At 46.7% G+C, this 19263-nt stretch overlaps 1 protein-coding gene across 2 annotated transcripts in view; it reads left to right on the forward strand.

The window, feature by feature from the left end:
• TEDC1 (tubulin epsilon and delta complex 1) overlaps positions 1-19263 on the forward strand; it is a 74365-nt gene that overhangs the window by 40684 nt on the left and 14418 nt on the right. For both annotated transcript variants that reach the window (XM_066608604.1, XM_066608605.1), the window contains exon 4: positions 6967-7125. In XM_066608604.1, the coding sequence (XP_066464701.1) occupies positions 6967-7125 (159 nt within the window). The remainder of the gene's footprint in view (positions 1-6966; positions 7126-19263) is intronic.

Raw genomic sequence — 19263 nt, forward strand, 5'->3', positions numbered from 1 at the left:
GCGGGGATTCAGGTAAGCACTGTGCGGTTTTCTTGTTTAACCCCTGCATCGGGTTTGTCTCGCACCAAACGGGGGGGCTATTGAAAAAAAAAAAAAAACGTTTCGGCGCGGGACAACCCCTTTAAGTCAGCTTACATATGTCACATCCATTCACACAACTGTGCCACTCCAGTAATAATTTAATATTACGCTGGTTTCTTATGTCTGTGCTTGTGTATCCACTTGAGCCTGAACCCAATTCATTTAACCATATTGCTATTTGTTATTGATTTTTTTTTTCTTTCTTTCTAGCAACCTAAAATGACTGTAATGTTACTTCTTCCTTGTTACCTAGCAACATACTGCAGTTAGATATTGCATTCATAGCAGAGCTTACCTGCTACTTATAATTGATCCTTCTAATGCTGCAGAGTATTGTAATTTCACCCCAAAGAGGCTGTTCTTTTTTTTTTTTTTTTTTTTTTTTGTGTGGGTGTGCAAATTGGAGATTGAATGTGCCCATCAAGATCTAGATGAAGTGGTGCAGAACCAGGTCTAGAAAATCAATTGTGGCCCTTATCTGGTCACCCACAGTGGTTGTGGAAGTGGGTAGAAGTCCCTAAGAATAAGGCTGCCTGTCTACGGGTGTATTTTCACTGTGTTCCCCGCGGCAATAGTCCGGCTGCAGAGAACGCAGTGAAAGCTTTCCATAGTGTTGCTATGGAAAGCGCTTCCCCCCTGTCCACGAGCAAAGAATCATAGCGATTCTCCGCTCGAGGTCGGCAAATCGCAGCATGCTGCGATTCTCCGCGGTGAGCCTATCTGTCAGATAGGTTCACCATGGAGATCCGTCTGCTGGCTCCTGCTCCCGGGGCGGCGGCTCCGATATCGCAACGCCCGGGGACAGGCAGCCTAAGGAATTTTGAAACAGATTCTGTGCTAAAATTTATCTCCCATTTCTTAAGTGGGAAAATCAACGTCTCTGTTCTTGCTGTGCAAATTTTAAAACCCATATCATAGAAAAAATAAGTGACTGGTCATCTATTGAAGTGTATTAACCCCCATTGAATTGTGCAGATCTGCGGTGTAACAAACTGCAAATCCACGACTAAAATCAGACTGCCGACTTTAGATATCTGCGACAGATTCTCTTGCAAATCCATAGCAGAGTTTTCTATTCTATGTCCAGCTGAGTAAATGGTCAGAGGTGGTCACACATGCTCAGTCTTACTTTTTTTTCCTCATCTATGTGGGCAGGATACGTGGCGTGGGCAGTCAATGAGGGAATGGGGAAGCAGGTGAGTATCAAATTGGTATCCCTGGACTTGGTGGGTCCCTCTACAACTTTAGTTTACGGGACTCAAAGGATGTGACTTAGTTTCCTATAAGGTTTGAAGGACTAAAGACATTTTTATTATCGCATCACTGTGGAGCAGACATTTCCTGTACATTTTCTGATACAATTAATGTTAAGAAATGGCCTTGAATTATAGTGCAAATAGTTTCCAAAGGTGGTGAGATACAATAAAAGCCAGCACAATTATTATAGAATGGACCGTATCCAACTTTCATTTGTGCACTCCGTGCACCTTGTATGCACACCCTCATGTGTCCACTAGTCCCAGCACCTCCTTAACAGTCAGGTCAAAATGGTGGGTAAGTCATCGATACGACCATCCAGCTTCTCACATCCCAATAATGCGCCCCTCTTAAACTCTGTTAACTGGGCAAAATCTTTTTGATTGTGTTATAGAGGCATCTAGTGGTTAACAAGCTCTATACAAGCGGAAGAAGAGGTCACTACACACAATGAGCCTCTGAGAGCCTTTTATAGGCCAGGGGTGGAACCACTTTTAGGGCCTGTGATCATCTGGGTATATGACAGTTGACAGGTTGCACACAATTTACAAAATTGGGATCGGACTTATACTTGTGTTCAGGAAACTGATCAGTGTAAAAATATCCTGTCACTGCGAATTTCTAGTTTACTGGAGATGGTTTCATTAAGTAAACTTAGAATTTGTCTGACTCAACCTTTTTCTTAAAGAATGTTTAATATTAATAAAAATCTAATCTAATCTAATCTCTTCAAATAGTTTTCCAATTGAAATAGTCACATATCCTCTTCAATTTTTAGGAGGAGCAAGTGACAGGAGTGAAGAGAAAAAGTCTGACCATTTTTACAAGACGTACCAGTTTTTATAGAGCATCTGCTGGTTTTCCTGGCACATCTAAGTAAATACTTGCAATCCTAATCAAATAGCAATTTTGGAGCACCTTTTCTTAGATTGGTCGTTGTGCTGTTCATCTGTTATTTTGCCTAAAAATATATAAATGAATTGACAGCTAGGCGTTACAGTCCTCTTGTTAGTGGGGTATGCTCCTACAGTCTGTCAGATCATCCTCAGTTGGAACACACTATTAACAGTTTTTAATTTATTATTACATTTCCAGGAGAAGTAACAGAAGAATGTCATCACGTAGAATTCTAAGGAAAGATGATCCAGAATTATTTAATGGAGGATGCATGTATTTACTATCACAGACCTGTCAGGAGAACTAGCATCCTCTCTTTAACCATCTCAGACTTCCATGATGCTAAGAGTTGAAGGGGGGCCAAGTCGAAGCCACCCCTGGAGCTTGTGTGTGTCATCACAATATAAAACACAAAATATACTCAGGAGGCAACCAATGGGACAGGGCAGAAAACAAACTGTTGTTGTTGGCTATTTAGTTGTTCGCGTCCCTAAAGTTGAGCTCCCTCCATGTTTTTCGGTTTTGCACGGCTTCTTTCAGTTCTGTGATATCCACGCCAGTATCAGCTTTGACAGTATCAGCCATCGTGTTCTGTGGAGGCCAGGTCTTCTTTTGCCACAGATCTGTCCAAGGATTATAGATTTTTCTAGCGACACTGCTCACATTACATGGCCAACATATGTGAGTCTGAGCCCGGCCATCTTGCCCTCCATGAGTCTGAGTCTGGTCCTCTTGCCCTCCAGTGATTTATCAGGTCTTATACGATTCAGGACTTCTCTGTTTGTTACTCTCGCCATCCAGGGCATACGCAGCAGCTTTCGCCAGCACCACAGCTCAAACGCATCAATCCTCCTATTGGCTTTTTTTGCAGTCTAGCTTTCACATCCATACATGACTATGGGGAAAACGGTGGTTTGCACTATCCTTCATTTAGTTGCTATTACTACTTTTCCAGATTTTGTCCATGTTTAGCATTGCGCTTCGCCCCACTGCTATCCTGTTTTATCTCTGGTGTAGAGTCTTCAGCCTGGTCAATTGGAGCAATAAAGGTGAGGTCTTGCATTACAAGAGAGACTACAAAGGATAAAAATCCTTTCCCATATTTCTAGTTTATATTCTGACATGATCCCATACAATATGCTGAGTTATACGGGAATGGAAACGCATATGCATGAATCATATCAGACCAGTATGTTGATTGAGCAACCAAAAACTAATGGAATACATATCAAAACATACCAATATATCAAGGACCATGTGGAAAAAATGCTAAGCCAGGAGTGGAAAAATGTGGGATGCAGAAAAAGCCATAAAGAAAAAAGTAGGAATAAATAAATATCACTAAATACACCCAAAATATTAAAAAATAACTTTTATTTATAGAATTAAAATGATGTACGGCACCCACTACCTAAACACAATTATGTGATTTTTAAAAAACCTGCTAATTTTGAAACCGGTTTATGTGAATATAGACTAAAGGTATAAGGTTTCCACCCTTTGATGTTTATACTTTTAATACTTTGTAATATAAGACCACCGATGCCGGTGTGTCTAGCCACCACTAGGTTCCCAATCAATATACCTTACTGATATGGATGTATAGTCTATTAGGCCTCATGTCCACGGGAAAATATCCGCAGTGGATCACCCGCACGCGTGATCCGCGCCCCATAGGGATGCATTGGACACCACAGGTAATTAAATACCTGCGGATGTCATTTTCCCCTGAGGCACGGATTGCATGTGCAGGAAAACACCCGCAGCATGCTCCATTTTAGTGCGGGGCTCCCGCAGGCTTCTATGGAAGCTTTCCGGATCCGCGGCACACCCGCAGCTGAATTTCTGCTCTCCGGCGTGGGAGAGCAGGAGTTCAAATTAAAAAGTGTGCACGACGCATGCGCGCGGCACGCTGCCGGAGTGCCGAACACATCCACGCGGGCCGAAGAAAGAAGTTCCAGCCGAAACGGAGGGCAGATCTGCAGCGTCCGGACAGGTAAGTTATTTTTAGATTTACAAACTGTCAGTGTAAATCTCATTGTTAGCCTAAGGATCGGTTCACACAGGACGGATTTGCCTCGGAAATGCTGGGATTAGCCAGCTATGTGGACGAGATTTATCAAAAATCTCGTCCACACGGGAATGGTGAATCCGTCGCGACAAAGCCAGCTCTGTGGCGCGGATTCCCCAGCAGCAGCATGTCAATTTTTTTTGTTGTCGTTGCGGCCGCGCTCTCCTCTATGGGAGCACCGGCCGCAACGGAAAAGCGTGTGACAAGCCGCTCCAAACCTGCAGCTAAGTGCCAAACGGGCGAGATTTCCGGCGGGATTCTGCTTTGTGGAAACCCAGCCTAATGGTTGGCTCTGAGAGTCTCTGACGAGCTGTGGTTTTTAGTTCTGTTATTAGCAGCTGTCACTGCTAGTTGCTTCATTATTCAGTGACTTCTGAATTATGATTTTCTATCTTATTTCCTGTTGACATGTTTGCTCAGCGCTATAAAACTATTGTTGATTCATCAGGACAGTCTTTGGCTAAACAGTACACTTGCATTTAGTTACACAGCAGAATGGCCATGATGCCAGACCAAACATGCTTTCGCACAGCCACCCAAAACACACATCCACTATGTATGGATTCTCATTGGAAACTGACAGACCTGGTAGGCTTGTGCACCGCCTTGGTTTATATAGCCAGGGCTCCTCTCAGTCAGTGAGGGGGTGGGAGAAGGGAGGCTTGTCTCTCCTCCTATTCAATCCCACACAGCCTGCTGCAAAAGCAATGTATGGAAGACCTTGTATAATACATTTAGTGCAAATGAATGCTCGCAAATCTCAAGTTTTGTGCTTTAATAGTGCTCCTCAGGGCAATGGGGTTAATGCTACACCTGCCAAATATATTTAAAATTTTCTCCACGCTAAGTATAACCATTATTGTATATACCCTCTGACTGGGATCAAAACAATGTGTTACACTATAACAATAATAAAGAAAACAAAGTCTAAAGCAATCACCAAGGGACGAAGAATGGAAAACAAAAGTCAGAAAAAGCCAACCCCTCAAAGTCAAGAGAAAAATCTACAAGTCATTAATCTTTCAGCCAGACATCTATCTATTGAGGAAACTAATGTTCTGAAAAAAGGCTTATCATTTGTGCCTACGCACCGTTTTGACTCGTTTACTTGGAAAAAACATGTGGCTTTATTTCTCATTTTTAGCAGTACAAAGCAGAAAGAAATGCGCAGTTTTAGGCATAAAACATCAGGACTTGGATGCTCCAAATGACTTGGAGGAACTCACTGCTGAGGGCTAGAGACCTCGAGGAGAAGGTCCACAGTGATTAAGTTATAGATCTGAGAACCGATCTGTCTCCGTGAACAAATTATTGACTGGCTTTGATAAGAAGAGGAGGTGATAGGCAATACTTAAAGAAGTGGATTTGTATGTTTATATTGTAATCATGTATATGACTATATTATGTATATATTGTTTACTGACGTGTTTTTATTACTTTTCTTTGTTCTAGCTTAAAGGGTTTTTCCAGCGAGAATACTATTGATGACCTATGCACAGGATAGGTCATCAACAGTTGATTGGCTGGGGTCTGTCACTTGGTACCCCGACCAATCAGCTGATTGCGGCACTGTCAGTGGGTGCACAACTACATAGAGGTCGGGGCGGAAGTCTCTGCTCCGATCTCTGTGTAGTGGACGGCTCTTGTAACCACAAGCACGGCTCTCATTGAAATCCACAAGAGACGTGCCTGCAGTTACAAGCAGCGGCCACTTCACGTAAGCTGGAGCAGCGACTTCCACTGCTTCCGCTTCGACCTCTGTGTAATGGTGGCACTGTTGGCGGGTACACAATCAGCTGATCGATCAGGGTCCAGAGCGACGAACCCCAGCCGATCAACTATTGATGACCTATTGAATATTGAGTATAGGTCATCAATAGTACTCTTACTGGAAAACCCCTTTTAATAAAGGACACTTGTCCAAAATGTCGCTAAACTATGTCTGAGAAATTATGCATTTGATTATATAGAACCTTTTCATTGTGGATTAAAATTAAAAAAAATTTCACATGCGTACTAAATGTGGTACGACTAATTTTTTAAATATTGTGTGACTGTGAGACCCTGGGGTGGTAAGGGTCTGATTTTGCAGGTAATATAGGTGCTACCTGCATAACATGAGAAGCCACCCCTGGAGGACAGCGGTTTCATACAATGTCTGGCTAAATATCCTATAAGGATATGTAGACTTTTTATGTCAACCATAAAATGCCAGCTCCTGTCCCATCCAGCGGTTGTAGAGTTCTCATCATGTACATAGAAGTGCTATAGCATCGGGAATGCTTTCTATTTTCAGCTTTACAGAAGTCATAGACATTGTTTCTATGGCTAGTAGTAAATAGACATTTTCTAAAGGATTTTTTTTTCTTCAAGTGTGGCCATGGGGATAATAAAGCTCTGGTGTTGGATTTTAGCAATATGAGTGAACTATATAAAAGATCACTCTTCTGGTATTTTCCATTATATTATGATCATTATTATTAGGAATGGTCTAAATCCGGTGATGAAACTATCAAGTACCTCAAGACCTTCAGTTTGTTTAAAAGAAGTGAAATAAAGATTTTGTTTTTCTGCCACTGTGATGTGGTTTACAGTAAAATAAGCGAGAGGGCACCATTGTTTGTGTACTATGTATAAAATATGCCTTTTAAATCTTCTAGTGTTCCCAGGACATGTCCATCCAAAAATGTAAAGATATGTCTTCATCCACTAAAGAAGATGCAGATTTCCGGTTCCTTCAGTGGCTGAACGGCAAGCTACGATTCTGCTGGAGAGCTTTATATGCGTCTCATCTAGAGGAATGCGCTGTTTTATATAAGGTACGGAAGTGTTTGTTCCACCATTTTAAGCTGCCACTTTTTAAAGGCTATGTCAATGTTTACAAAGTTTGTTTTGTTTGTTGTTCCAAGGCATGTTTAAGTGTCAAAATGAAACAACGTTGCAAATTGCCTTCATTGGAAAAAAAATACAAATAGATCTGCATATGAGCTGATAACAACAATATCTAGGTGTCTTTATCTTTACTGGATACAACATAATCTTGTGTAGTCTACAGACCCCATACACATTAGAGTTTACTTGTCCAACGCCGCCGATAACAATGGAGCTGGACAACAACCCTCTTTACTCCACCTTATAACATGCTCCCTGTCCTACAGACTGCAATCCCTGCTAGCCGTTATCAGCCCTCACCTACCCGCAGTCACACCGATTCAGACACTATACAGCCCAATCTAACTATTGTCTATATGTATAGCATCCCTCACTCTCCATCTCGCCATACCGTGCACATTTCCAGCCCCTTTACCTTCTGTATCACTCCACTATTTGTAGTATGTAAGCTTGTTGGAGCTGGACCCTCACCCCTACTGTCTCCATCAATTGATTACTTCATGTAACCGTGGTTTTGTTTTTATTCCCCCTGTCTTGTAAGCGCTGCGGAATATGTTGGCACTATATAAATGAAGATTATTATTGTGTATGGGGGTGGCTCAGCTTTTGCCCAACAGGTGTTGGCGGCGAAACAAAGATTGCGGAATGGGGTTGTTGAATTTCAACATCCCATTCCTTTTGTTCCCCAAGAAGTAAGCCAGGACTTAGAGCTGTCTGACTGTGGCTTACCTCCCTAAACTCACAAGCTGAACGTTCATGTGTATAGGAACAGCTGTCAAACCCTTGTTGGTCAGACGGTTCTTGGAGGTCTTTGGTGTAATGGAGAGCTATTCCAGAACTTTTACTACTGATGACCTACCCTCAATATAGTCTCACAAAGAATGAAAAGTGTCAGCAGCACACAAGATACTCACAGAGGGAGGCCCCAACAGTAAATTATCCATGCTCAATAGAGGGATATGGACCTTGAAAATGCCACGAAATATCTGGACATATTTAAAGTGATGAGCAGCATAAGCTTGACAAAGACTGGAATGACTGTTGAAACGTTGCCTGTATGCAGTGGACTCAAATAAAGACGAACCTTCAGCTATGTGAAGTCTGTATATGTGTTTATCTGCACCCCGTATGCTACCTTCAATAGAGGTCATCAATAGTTGACTAGGACTTCCACTTGGGATCCCTGGGCCAGCTGTCAGTATGGACAGTACTGGTAGCAGATTGTGCTGTCAGTATTGCAGCAGCCGGTTTGCTACTACAGGCACAGCTCCCATTGAATTAAATGGGCTGCTACAATGTTGACAGTGCTATCTGCTTCCAGTACTGTCATCATTGACAGCAGCCTTGGGAATCAGATGATTATCAGGGATCTCTTTGATCAACTATTGATGACCTATCCTGAGGATAGGTTAATAAGTCATCAGTAAAAGTCACAGAAAACCGCTTTATACTTCCTACCTTCAGTTCTACATACTATATTTTTGTAACCTAACAATTGTATATTAGTAAGAAGCTGTCGACAGATGGAATGGAGCATGAATGCAGAATCAGGCTATATGGAGTATGTACGTAGTCTGTCCCCATGGATATGTGTGTAGAAAGTTGAGACGGCACTCCTTAGAATATGTAGTACATGAATCGTCGTACTTTGAGAGCGGCTCTTACCAATCAAAAATGTGACATGTAATCATTTTCTACATGAAAATTATTACTTATTTTAAAAGAAAGAAAAGATTCTACAAAACATGTGAGTGCCGGTCTTTTACTTTGACGTATCAATGGAAATTCATAAGTCTGCCTATAAGTAGTTGACACAAAACAGTGAAGTATGTTTAAACAAGACTATTTCTAAAGTCGCTGCACTTATTTAATTTTAGTTGAATAGGAGCAGCAGAGAATAATGATAGTATATAGGGGATGAACAATGACAATACTGATGGTTCATTCCCTATACAGCTTCTATCGCTCTGTGTGAAGGCCATCTCAATGAGTAGCGATCAACATATTATATTGTTGATCGGCGCTCATCATGGGCCTTAAATTGGCCTGCATAAAAGGACCTTATTATCCTGTGTTATGCATATTTTAGGGCCTGACACAAACCGTGCAAGACACAGGGACTCAAATAACGTTATAACAAGAATCTGTGTTGTGCACTGCCCTACTTTATACAAGGTGGGCCCCAAAAAAGTAGCCTGCCTTCGATAATGTGACTGGAAGAACGGGCAAGTGGATTGTTTTTTCCAAAGCTTTATTGATTTGCCTACATGTTACAACAAATGCTGGAAGTGAACTCTATTCACTCTGTCAACCTTTCGGCACGTTGCAACTAGAGATGAGCGAGCACCAAAATGCTCGGGTGCTCGTTACTCGAGACGAACTTTTCGCGATGCTCGAGGGTTCGTTTCAAGTAACCAACCCCATTGACGTCAATGGGCGACCCGAGCATTTTTGTATATTGCCGATGCTTGCTAATGTTTTCATTTGTGAAAATCTGGGCAATTCAAGAAAGTGATGGGAACGACACAGGAACGGATAGGGCAGGCGAGGGGCTACATGTTGGGCTGCATCTCAAGTTCCCAGGTCCCACTATTAAGCCACAATAGCGGCAAGAGTGGGCCCCCCCCCCCCAACAATTTTTACTTCTGAAAAGCCCTCATTAGCAAGGCATACCTTAGCCAAGCACCACAATACCTCCAACAAAGCACAATCACTGCCTGCATGACACTCCGCTGCCACTTCTCCTGGGTTACATGCTGCCCAACCCCCCCCCCCCCCCCCGCGCACGACCCAGTGTCCACAGCGCACACCAAACTGTCCCTGCGCAGCTTTCAGCTGCACTCATCTCACACTTTGGCCTCATAGCCACACCACCCTTATGTCTATTTATAAGTGCGTCTGCCATGAGGAGGAACCGCAGGCACACACTACAGAGGGTTGGCACGGCCAGGCAGCGACCCTCTTTAAAAGGGGCGGGGCGATAGCCCAAAATGCTGTACAGAAGCAATGAGAAATCCAATCCTGTGCCACCTCCATCAGGAGCTGCACACGTGGGCATAGCAATGGGGAACCCATGTGCCACACACTATTCATTCTGTCAAGGTGTCTGCATGCCCCAGTCAGACCGGGGTTTTCTATAAATAGTCACAGGCAGGTACAACTCCGCAATGGGAATTCCGTGTGCACTCACAGCATGGGTGGCTCCCTGGAACCCACCGGCGGTACATAAATATATCCCATTGCATTGCCCATCACAGCTGAGGTAACGTCAGGTTTAATACAGGTGGGCTTCGGCCCACACTGCATGCCCCAGTCAGACTGGGGTTCTTTAGAAGTGGACACATGCAGTTACAACTCCGTGTGGACTGACAGCATGGGTGGGTCCCAGGAAGCCACTGCCGGTACATAAATATATCCCATTGCATTGCCCATCACAGCTGAGGTAACGTCCGATTAAATGCAGGTGGTCTTCGGCCCACACTGCATGCCCCAGTCTGACCGGGGTTTTTAATACATAGACACTGGCAGGTACAACTCCATAATGTGAAGTCCCTGTGGACCCACGGCATGGGTGGCTCCCTGGAACCCACCGGCGGTACATAAATATATCCCATTGCATTGCCCATCACAGCTGAGGTAACGTCCGATTAAATGCAGGTGGTCTTCGGCCCACACTGCATGCCCCAGTCTGACCGGGGTTTTTAATACATAGACACTGGCAGGTACAACTCCCTAATGTGAAGTCCCTGTGGACTCACAGCATGGGTGGCTCCCTGGAACCCACCGGCGGTACATAAATATATCCTATTGCATTGCCCATCACAGCTGAGGTAACGTCCGATTAAATGCAGGTGGTGTTCGGCCCACACTGCATGCCCCAGTCTGACTGGGGTTTTTAATACATAGACACTGGCAGGTACAACTCCCTAATGTGAAGTCCCTGTGGACCCACGGCATGGGTGGCTCCCTGGAACCCACCGGCGGTACATAAATATATCCCATTGCATTACCCATCACAGCTGAGGTAACGTCAGGTTTAATGCAGGTGGTCTTCGGCCCACACTGCATGCCCCAGTCTGACCGGGGTTTTTAATACATAGACACTGGCAGGTACAACTCCCTAATGTGAAGTCCCTGTGGACTCACAGCATGGGTGGCTCCCTGGAACCCACCGGCGGTACATAAATATATCCTATTGCATTGCCCATCACAGCTGAGGTAACGTCCGATTAAATGCAGGTGGTCTTCGGCCCACACTGCATGCCCCAGTCTGACTGGGGTTTTTAATACATAGACACTGGCAGGTACAACTCCCTAATGTGAAGTCCCTGTGGACCCACGGCATGGGTGGCTCCCTGGAACCCACCGGCGGTACATAAATATATCCCATTGCATTGCCCATCACAGCTGAGGTAACGTCAGGTTTAATGCAGGTGGTGTTCGGCCCACACTGCATGCCCCAGTCAGACTGGGGTTCTTTAGAAGTGGACACATGCAGTTACAACTCCGTGTGGACCGACAGCATGGGTGGGTCCCAGGAAGCCACTGGCGGTACATAAATATATCCCATTGCATTGCCCATCACAGCTGAGGTAACGTCCGATTAAATGCAGGTGGTCTTCGGCCCACACTGCATGCCCCAGTCTGACCGGGGTTTTTAATACATAGACACTGGCAGGTACAACTCCCTAATGTGAAGTCCCTGTGGACCCACAGCATGGGTGGCTTCCTGGAACCCATCGGCGGTACATAAATGTATCCCATTGCAGTGCCCTGCTCAGCAGAGCTAACGTCACATACAATATAGGTGTGCTTCGGCCCACAGTGCATGCCCCAGTCAGACTGGTAATATGTACCTTAACAGTAACCGCGTTGGTGGGAATGTGGTGGCGACTGCGGACCTAGTAGCGCGGTTTTATTTAGTTGGTTTTCGGAATGTGGCCAGGATTAAGTGGGCCGTGGCGGGGGGATGGTGGGGGGGCTCTCTTGTTGTGTTGGTAAAGGTGAAATTCTTGGACTGCCACCAGACGGACCTATGCGAAGGTATTTGCCAAGAATGTTTTCATTGTTGGAGGAGGAGGGGGATGTTTTTGAGGCACTACGTGTCCTCTCCACGTGTCCGTGGTTATATGCACCTTGACAGTAACCGCGTTGGTGGGAAATGGCCTCGCCACCATCATGTCTTTGGGAAGCCTCCGTTTCCACACCCCAGTGACATAGCATTAGCAGCGGTATAGGTAGAGCCCAGAATTAGTAACATTTTAGCGGTAGCATTAGGGACAGGCCCCAGTAACATATCGCTAGCAGCATTATAGGGGGAGCACAGTATTAGTTCCATTTCAGTAGTAGTAGCAGTCCAGACAGGCCCCAGTAACAATTCCGAAGCAGCAGTATAGGGGGAGCACAGTATTAGTTCCATTTCAGTAGTAGTAGCAGTCAAGACAGGCCACAGTAACATTCCCGTAGCAGCAGTTTAGGGAGATAACAGTCTCTTTCACATTTCAGTAGTTGCAGTATAGACAAGGCCCAAGTTACATTTATGTTTATGTAGCAAAAGTGTAGGCCAACCCCACACACTTTGCTGTACCATGAGTGCAGGCGAAGCCCATAAAAATTACTAGGATTACACTGTAGGCGAGGGCCCAAAAAAATTGGTGTACCAACAGTACTAATGTACCTCAGAAAAATTGCCCATGCCCAACCAAGAGGGCAGGTGAAACCCATTAATCGCTTTGGTTAAGGTGGCTTAATTTGTACCTAGGCTTGTAGTCAGCCCAGTTAAAATAAAAATTGGTTCAGGCGCAAGTTTCAATGCTTTAATGAGAATTGAAACGTATAAACATTGTTTACTAAAGTAATATGACTGAGCCTTGTGGGCCTAAGAAAAATTGCCCGTTCGGCGTGATTACGTGAGGTTTCAGGAGGAGGAGCAGGAGGAGGAGGATGAATATAATACACAGATTGATGAAGCTAAAAGGTCCCCGTTTTTGATGGTGATAGAGAACGATGCTTCCATCCGCGGGTGCAGCCTATGTATTGTTTAGGTACCGCTGCTGTCCGCTGGTGGAGAAGAGAAGTCTGGGGAAATCCAGGCTTTGTTCATCTTTATGAGTGTAAGCCTGTTAGCACTGTCGGTTGACAGGCGGGTACGCTTATCCGTGATGATTCCCCCAGCCGCACTAAACACCCTCTCTGACAAGACGCTAGCCGCAGGACAAGCAAACACCTCCAGGGCATACAGCCCGAGTTCAGGCCATGTGTCCAGCTTCGACACCGAGTAGTTGTAGGGGGCAGAGGCGTCACGGAGGACGGTCGTGCGATCGGCTACGTACTCCCTCACCATACTTTTAGTGCTCCCGCCGACTCAGCCTTGACTGGGGAGCGGTGACACAGTCTTGCTGGGGAGACATAAAGCTGGCAAAGGCCTTGGAGAGTGTTCCCCTGCCTGTGCTGTACATGCTGCCAGATCTCCGCGCCTCCCCTGCTACCTGGCCCTCGGAACTGCGCCTTCTGCCACTAGCGCTGTCGGATGGGAATTTTACCATCAGTTTGTCCACCAGGGTCCTGTGGTATAGCATCACTCTCGAACCCCTTTCCTCTTCGGGTATGAGAGTGGAAAGGTTCTCCTTATACCGTGGGTCGAGCACTGTGTACACCCAGTAATCCGTAGTGGCCAGAATGCGTGTAACGCGAGGGTCACGAGAAAGGCATCCTAACATGAAGTCCGCCATGTGTGCCAGGGTACCTGTACGCAACACATGGCTGTCCTCACTAGGAAGATCACTTTCAGGATCCTCCTCAGGCCATGCACGCTGAAAGGATGACAGGCAAGCAGCATGGGTACCCTCAGCAGTGGGCCAAGCTGTCTCTTCCCCCTCCTCCTCATGCTCCTCCCCCTCCTCCTCCTCAATGCGCTGAGATATAGACATGAGGGTGCTCTGACTATCCAGCGACATACTGTCTTCCCCCGCCTCCGTTTCTGAGCGCAAAGCGTCTACCTTTATGCTTTGCAGGGAACTTCTCGAGGCATAGCAGAGGAATGGTGACGCTAATGATTGCAGCATCGCCGCTCACCATCTGGGTAGACGCCTCAAAGTTTCCAAGGACCTGGCAGATGTCTGCCAACCAGGCCTACTCTTCTGTAAAGAATTGTTGGAGTTGGTATTCCACTATAGCTCTACGCTGCTCATAGAGCCTGGCCAACATGTGGAGCGTAGAGTTCCACCGTGTGGGCACGTCGCACAGCAGTCGGTGCACTGGCAGATTAAACCGATGTTGCAGGGTCCGCAGGGTGGCAGCGTCCGTCTTGGACTTGCGGAAATGTGCGCTGAGCCGGCGCACCTTTCCGAGAAGGTCTGACAAGCATGGGTAGCTTTTCAGAAAGCGCTGAACCACCAAATTAAAGACGTGGGCCAGGCATGGCACGTGCGTGAGGCTGCCGAGCTGCAGAGCCGCCACCAGGTTACGGCCGTTGTCACACACGACCATGCCCGGTTGGAGGCTCAGCGGCGAAAGCCAGCGGTCGGTCTGCTCTGTCAGACCCTGCAGCAGTTCGTGGGCCGTGTGCCTCTTCTCTCCTAAGCTGAGTAGTTTTTAGCACAGCCTGCTGACGCTTGCCCACCGCTGTGCTGCCACGCCGCGCGACACCGACTGCTGGCTACGTGCTGCTGCTGACACATCTTGATTGCGAGACAGAGGTTGCGTAGGAAGAGGAGGGTGATTTAGTGGAGGAAGCATACACCGCCGCAGATAGCACCACTGAGCTGGGGCCCGCAATTCTGGGGGTGGGTAGGACGTGAGCGGTCCCAGGCTCTGACTCGGTCCCAGCCTCCACTAAATTCACCCAATGTGCTGTCAGGGAGATATAGTGGCCCTGCCCGCCTGTGCTTGTCCACGTGTCCGTTGTTAAGTGGACCTTGGCAGTAACCGCGTTGGTGAGGGCGCGTACAATGTTGCGGGAGACGTGATCGTGCAGGGCTGGGACGGCACATCGGGAAAAGTAGTGGCAACTGGGAACCGAGTAGCGCGGGGCCGCCGCCATCATGTTTTTGAAAGCCTCTGTTTCCATAAGCCTATACGGCAGCATCTCCAGGCTGATCAATTTGGCTATGTGCACGTTTAACGCTTGAGCGTGCGGGTGCGTGGCGGCGTACTTGCGCTTGCGCTGAATCAGTTGCGCTAGCGACGGCTGGACACTGCGCTGAGAGACATTGCTAGATGGGGCCGAGGACAGCGGAGGTGAGGGTGTGGGTGCAGGCCGGGAGACGGTCGTGCCTGAGAGGGGGGTTGGATCTCAGTGGCAGGTTGGGGCACAGGGGGAGAGGCAGTGGTGCGAACCGGAGGCGGTGAACGGCCTTCGTCCCACCTTGTGGGGTGCTTGGCCATCATATGCCTGCGCATGCTGGTGGTGGTGGCTCCCCGGCTGATCTTGGCGCGACAAACCTTGCACACCACAGTTCGTCGGTCGTCTGCACTCTCAGTGAAAAACTGCCATACCTTTGAGCACCTTGGCCTCTGCAGGGTGGCATGGCGCGAGGGGGCGCTTTGGGAAACAGTTGGTGGATTATTCGGTCTGGCTCTGCCTCTACCCCTGGCCACCGCACTGCCTCTTCCAACCTGCCCAGCTGCTGCACTTGCCTCCCCCTCTGAAGACCTGTCCTCAGTAGGCTTAGCAAAGCAGGTGGGGTCAGTCACCTCATCATCCAGCTGCTCTTCCTCCAAATCCTCTGTGCGCTCCTCCCTCGGACTTACTGCCCTTACTACTACCTCACTGATAGACAACTGTGTCTCATCGTCATCGTCCTCCTCACCCACTGAAAGCTCTTGAGACAGTTGCCGGAAGTCCCCAGCCTCATCCCCCGAACCCCGGGAATTTTCCAAAGGTTGGGCATCGGTCACGACAAACTCCTCCTGTGGGAGAGGAACCATTGCTGCCCATTCTGGGCAGGGGCCCGAGAACAGTTCCTGGGAGTCTGCCTGCTCCTCAGAATGTGTCATTGTAATGGAGTGAGGAGGCTGGGAGGAAGGAGGAGCAGCAGCCAGAGGATTCAAAGTTGCAGCAGTGGACGGCGTAGAAGTCTGGGTGGTAGATAGATTGCTGGATGCACTTTCTGCCATCCATGACAGGACCTGCTCACACTGCTCATTTTCTAATAAAGGTCTACCGCGTGGACCCATTAATTGTGAGATGAATCTGGGGACCCCTGAAACTTGCCTCTCCCCTAATCCCGCAGCAGTCGGCTGTGATACACCTGGATCAGGAGCTCGGCCTGTGCCCACACCCTGACTTGGGCCTCCGCGTCCTCGCCCGTGTCCACGTCCTCTAGGCCTACCCCTACCCCTCAGCATGGTGTATTACGAGTGGAGCAGAAACAGAAACGCTGTAATTAAATGTGCCGCTTATTCGCCTGTGGTTGGAGGCTGACTTTGCTTACGGAACGCACAGCAGAGCCAGGAAACAATTTTGCGCACGCCTGTAGTGAGACGTAGGTGCGTAGGACTGAGCTAGTGGAATTCACTGCGCAGAAGCAGTCAAGTCGCCAAAGGGCAGTGGTACGCCTTAAGTATTTTGCTTCAATTTGTTTAAATGGTGAGCTGAAACACCAGACAGATACTGTATGCAGCGTATATATTGTATACTCTTTCCCTCTGGCGCTATGATGGCGGTGATGTAACGGGCACAGCAGAGCCAGGAAACTATTTTGCATACGCCTGCTGTAACGCTTAGCTGCGTATTAATTAGGACTACTACCCCCAGCAGACACACAGTACACTGAAGACTGTCACAGGCAGCCCAAAGATAGTATTTTTCCCCAATTTTTTTGAAAAAGCCCACTGCCTATATAGACAGTATATCTCTTTTACCTTTCCCTCTTTCCCTGCCTCACCAGTACTGCCTCTATACTCTGTACAATGACTGCAGACTGAGGACGCAATGGTCTGCACGCCCGATATACAAAAAAAAAAAGTTGTGCAACACTGCTAAAAGCAGCCTCAACAGTACTGCACACGGTCAGATGTGGCTCTAAGAAGGACTGTTGGGGTTCTTGAAGACTAAAATAACACTTAACACTCTCCCTATAGCAGCTCCACCATCAGCAGCACTGTCCCTGATCTCTGTCAGAATGCATCTGTGGTGAGCCGCGGGAGGGGCCGATTTTAATACTCAGGTGTCAACTGATCTCCCCAGCCACTCACTGCAGGGGGGTGGTATAGGGCTGGAATGTCACAGGAGGAAGTTGTAATGCCTTCCATGTCTTTCTATTGGCCAGAAAAGCGCGCTAACGTCTCAGAGATAAAAGTGAAAGTAACTCGAACATCGCGTGGTGCTCGTCTCGAGTAACGAGCATCTCGAACACCCTAATACTCGAACGAGCATCAAGCTCGGATGAGTACGCTCACTCATCTCTAGTTGTAACATCTTGGCTGATGCTGACTTTAGCTCTTCAATGTGTGTTGATCGTGTTCGTGATGTTTTCATTTAGTTCATCCAGGGTATGTGGATTATTGGCGTACAAATTTCAATTTCCCTAAATAAAAATCGCATAAGAATAAGTCTGGGGAACGTGGCAGCTTTAACCACTTGCTCACAGTTCGCTCTTCTGTAAACGGCTCATGAAATCATGCCAGTGAGTCGCAGAAGGCGTGCCATGTTGCCCATCTTGTTGGAAAAAGCAGTACATTAATTCTTCTGGTATTAGTTGGTCATTAAACTGTTCAAACATGTCCAGATGAAGCACTGTATTTACAGCTGATTCGTAAAAAATTGGACCCACTAATAATGTTGCTGACAGTGCATTCCAAATTTCTGGTCACACGGAGGTGTTTTGGAAGTCCGCTGGGGATTATCAGTAAACCAGTACCTCATCTTCCATGAATTCATGTGACCTGATAAATGAGACCACACTTAGTCCATCATAAAGTACAGCGATGAGTCCAAAAGTCCTCTAACAATCCTAGTCAGCAACCACATACCGTAATTTACAAATTTAATTTTGTCGGGCTTACTTAGTTCCTGTACGCACGCTATTCGGTATAGTTTTAGGTTCATAGATTTCAGCACTCGCCAACATCTTAAATGTGTTACACCAACTTGCTGGGACAGTCTTCACATTGCTTTTTAAGGGCTATTTACAATGCACTGCTGAATGTCACGGATGAGTCGCATGATGCTTGCGATAGACCCACTTTGCCACCATTTCTGAACCAGCCTCTGAATGCAATGTTAAGCAGGCGGTTTTGTACCTGGGTGCCTTTCAGCAAAGGCCTCTTGCGTTTCAATAATTGATCTGATTTGCACATAGCCTTCTGTAATAAGTATTCGCTATTACAAAAAGAACACTATGATTTCAGATTTATGAGCGCTATGTAAAAGAAAATCTGACTTTGTTGCAAGTAGCAACACCGCTTTCATTTCTTGACCTCTTCCAAAGACTGTGGTGTCAGGATCGGAGGCGGGCTAGTGGCCCAGCCTAGAGTGTTGCTTTTAACCCTTTCTAATCCACTGTTTGACCTTTGAAGACATTATGATTTAAGGCTGTACAGCTCCAATGTTGGAAGACGTCCGTCGGGGTTCTCTTACTGTATATTGCCAGCATCTCTGCTGTTGGAGCCTATCCAATGTGTCACCTCATGCAGTAGTGGCTTTAGCCAGCAGATAGCGCTGTGGTACAATGGCAGAAAAAGAGTAAGCCCCCTAGGAAAACCAGGATACAAATTGGATTGGAAAGGGTTAAGCATCTTAGAATAAACTGCGATCTGTAATAAACTTGCTGACCAAACTTGAGACCAACAGATCTGCAGGTGAACTATGTAGGATTTGAAATTCCCAGCAATTCTTCAGGATAAATCTGGGATACTCCTACTGCCAAATGAGCTTTTCAAATGATAACTTTAGTATGGAAGCACTAATAATGTTGGTCCCTAATATGTTCCTTAAAGCAACTCCAAAGATGGTGATTTTAACCTATTTTAGTTGCAGACTATCAGCTGAAAACAGCTGTTCATGCGTATAAATGGAGAAGTGCTTTGAAGTGGCATATAAGCCGCGGGAGAACTGGAGCAGC

This window comes from Eleutherodactylus coqui, chromosome 6 (assembly GCF_035609145.1).
Source record: "Eleutherodactylus coqui strain aEleCoq1 chromosome 6, aEleCoq1.hap1, whole genome shotgun sequence".
In the NCBI taxonomy this organism is placed as follows: domain Eukaryota; kingdom Metazoa; phylum Chordata; class Amphibia; order Anura; family Eleutherodactylidae; genus Eleutherodactylus; species Eleutherodactylus coqui.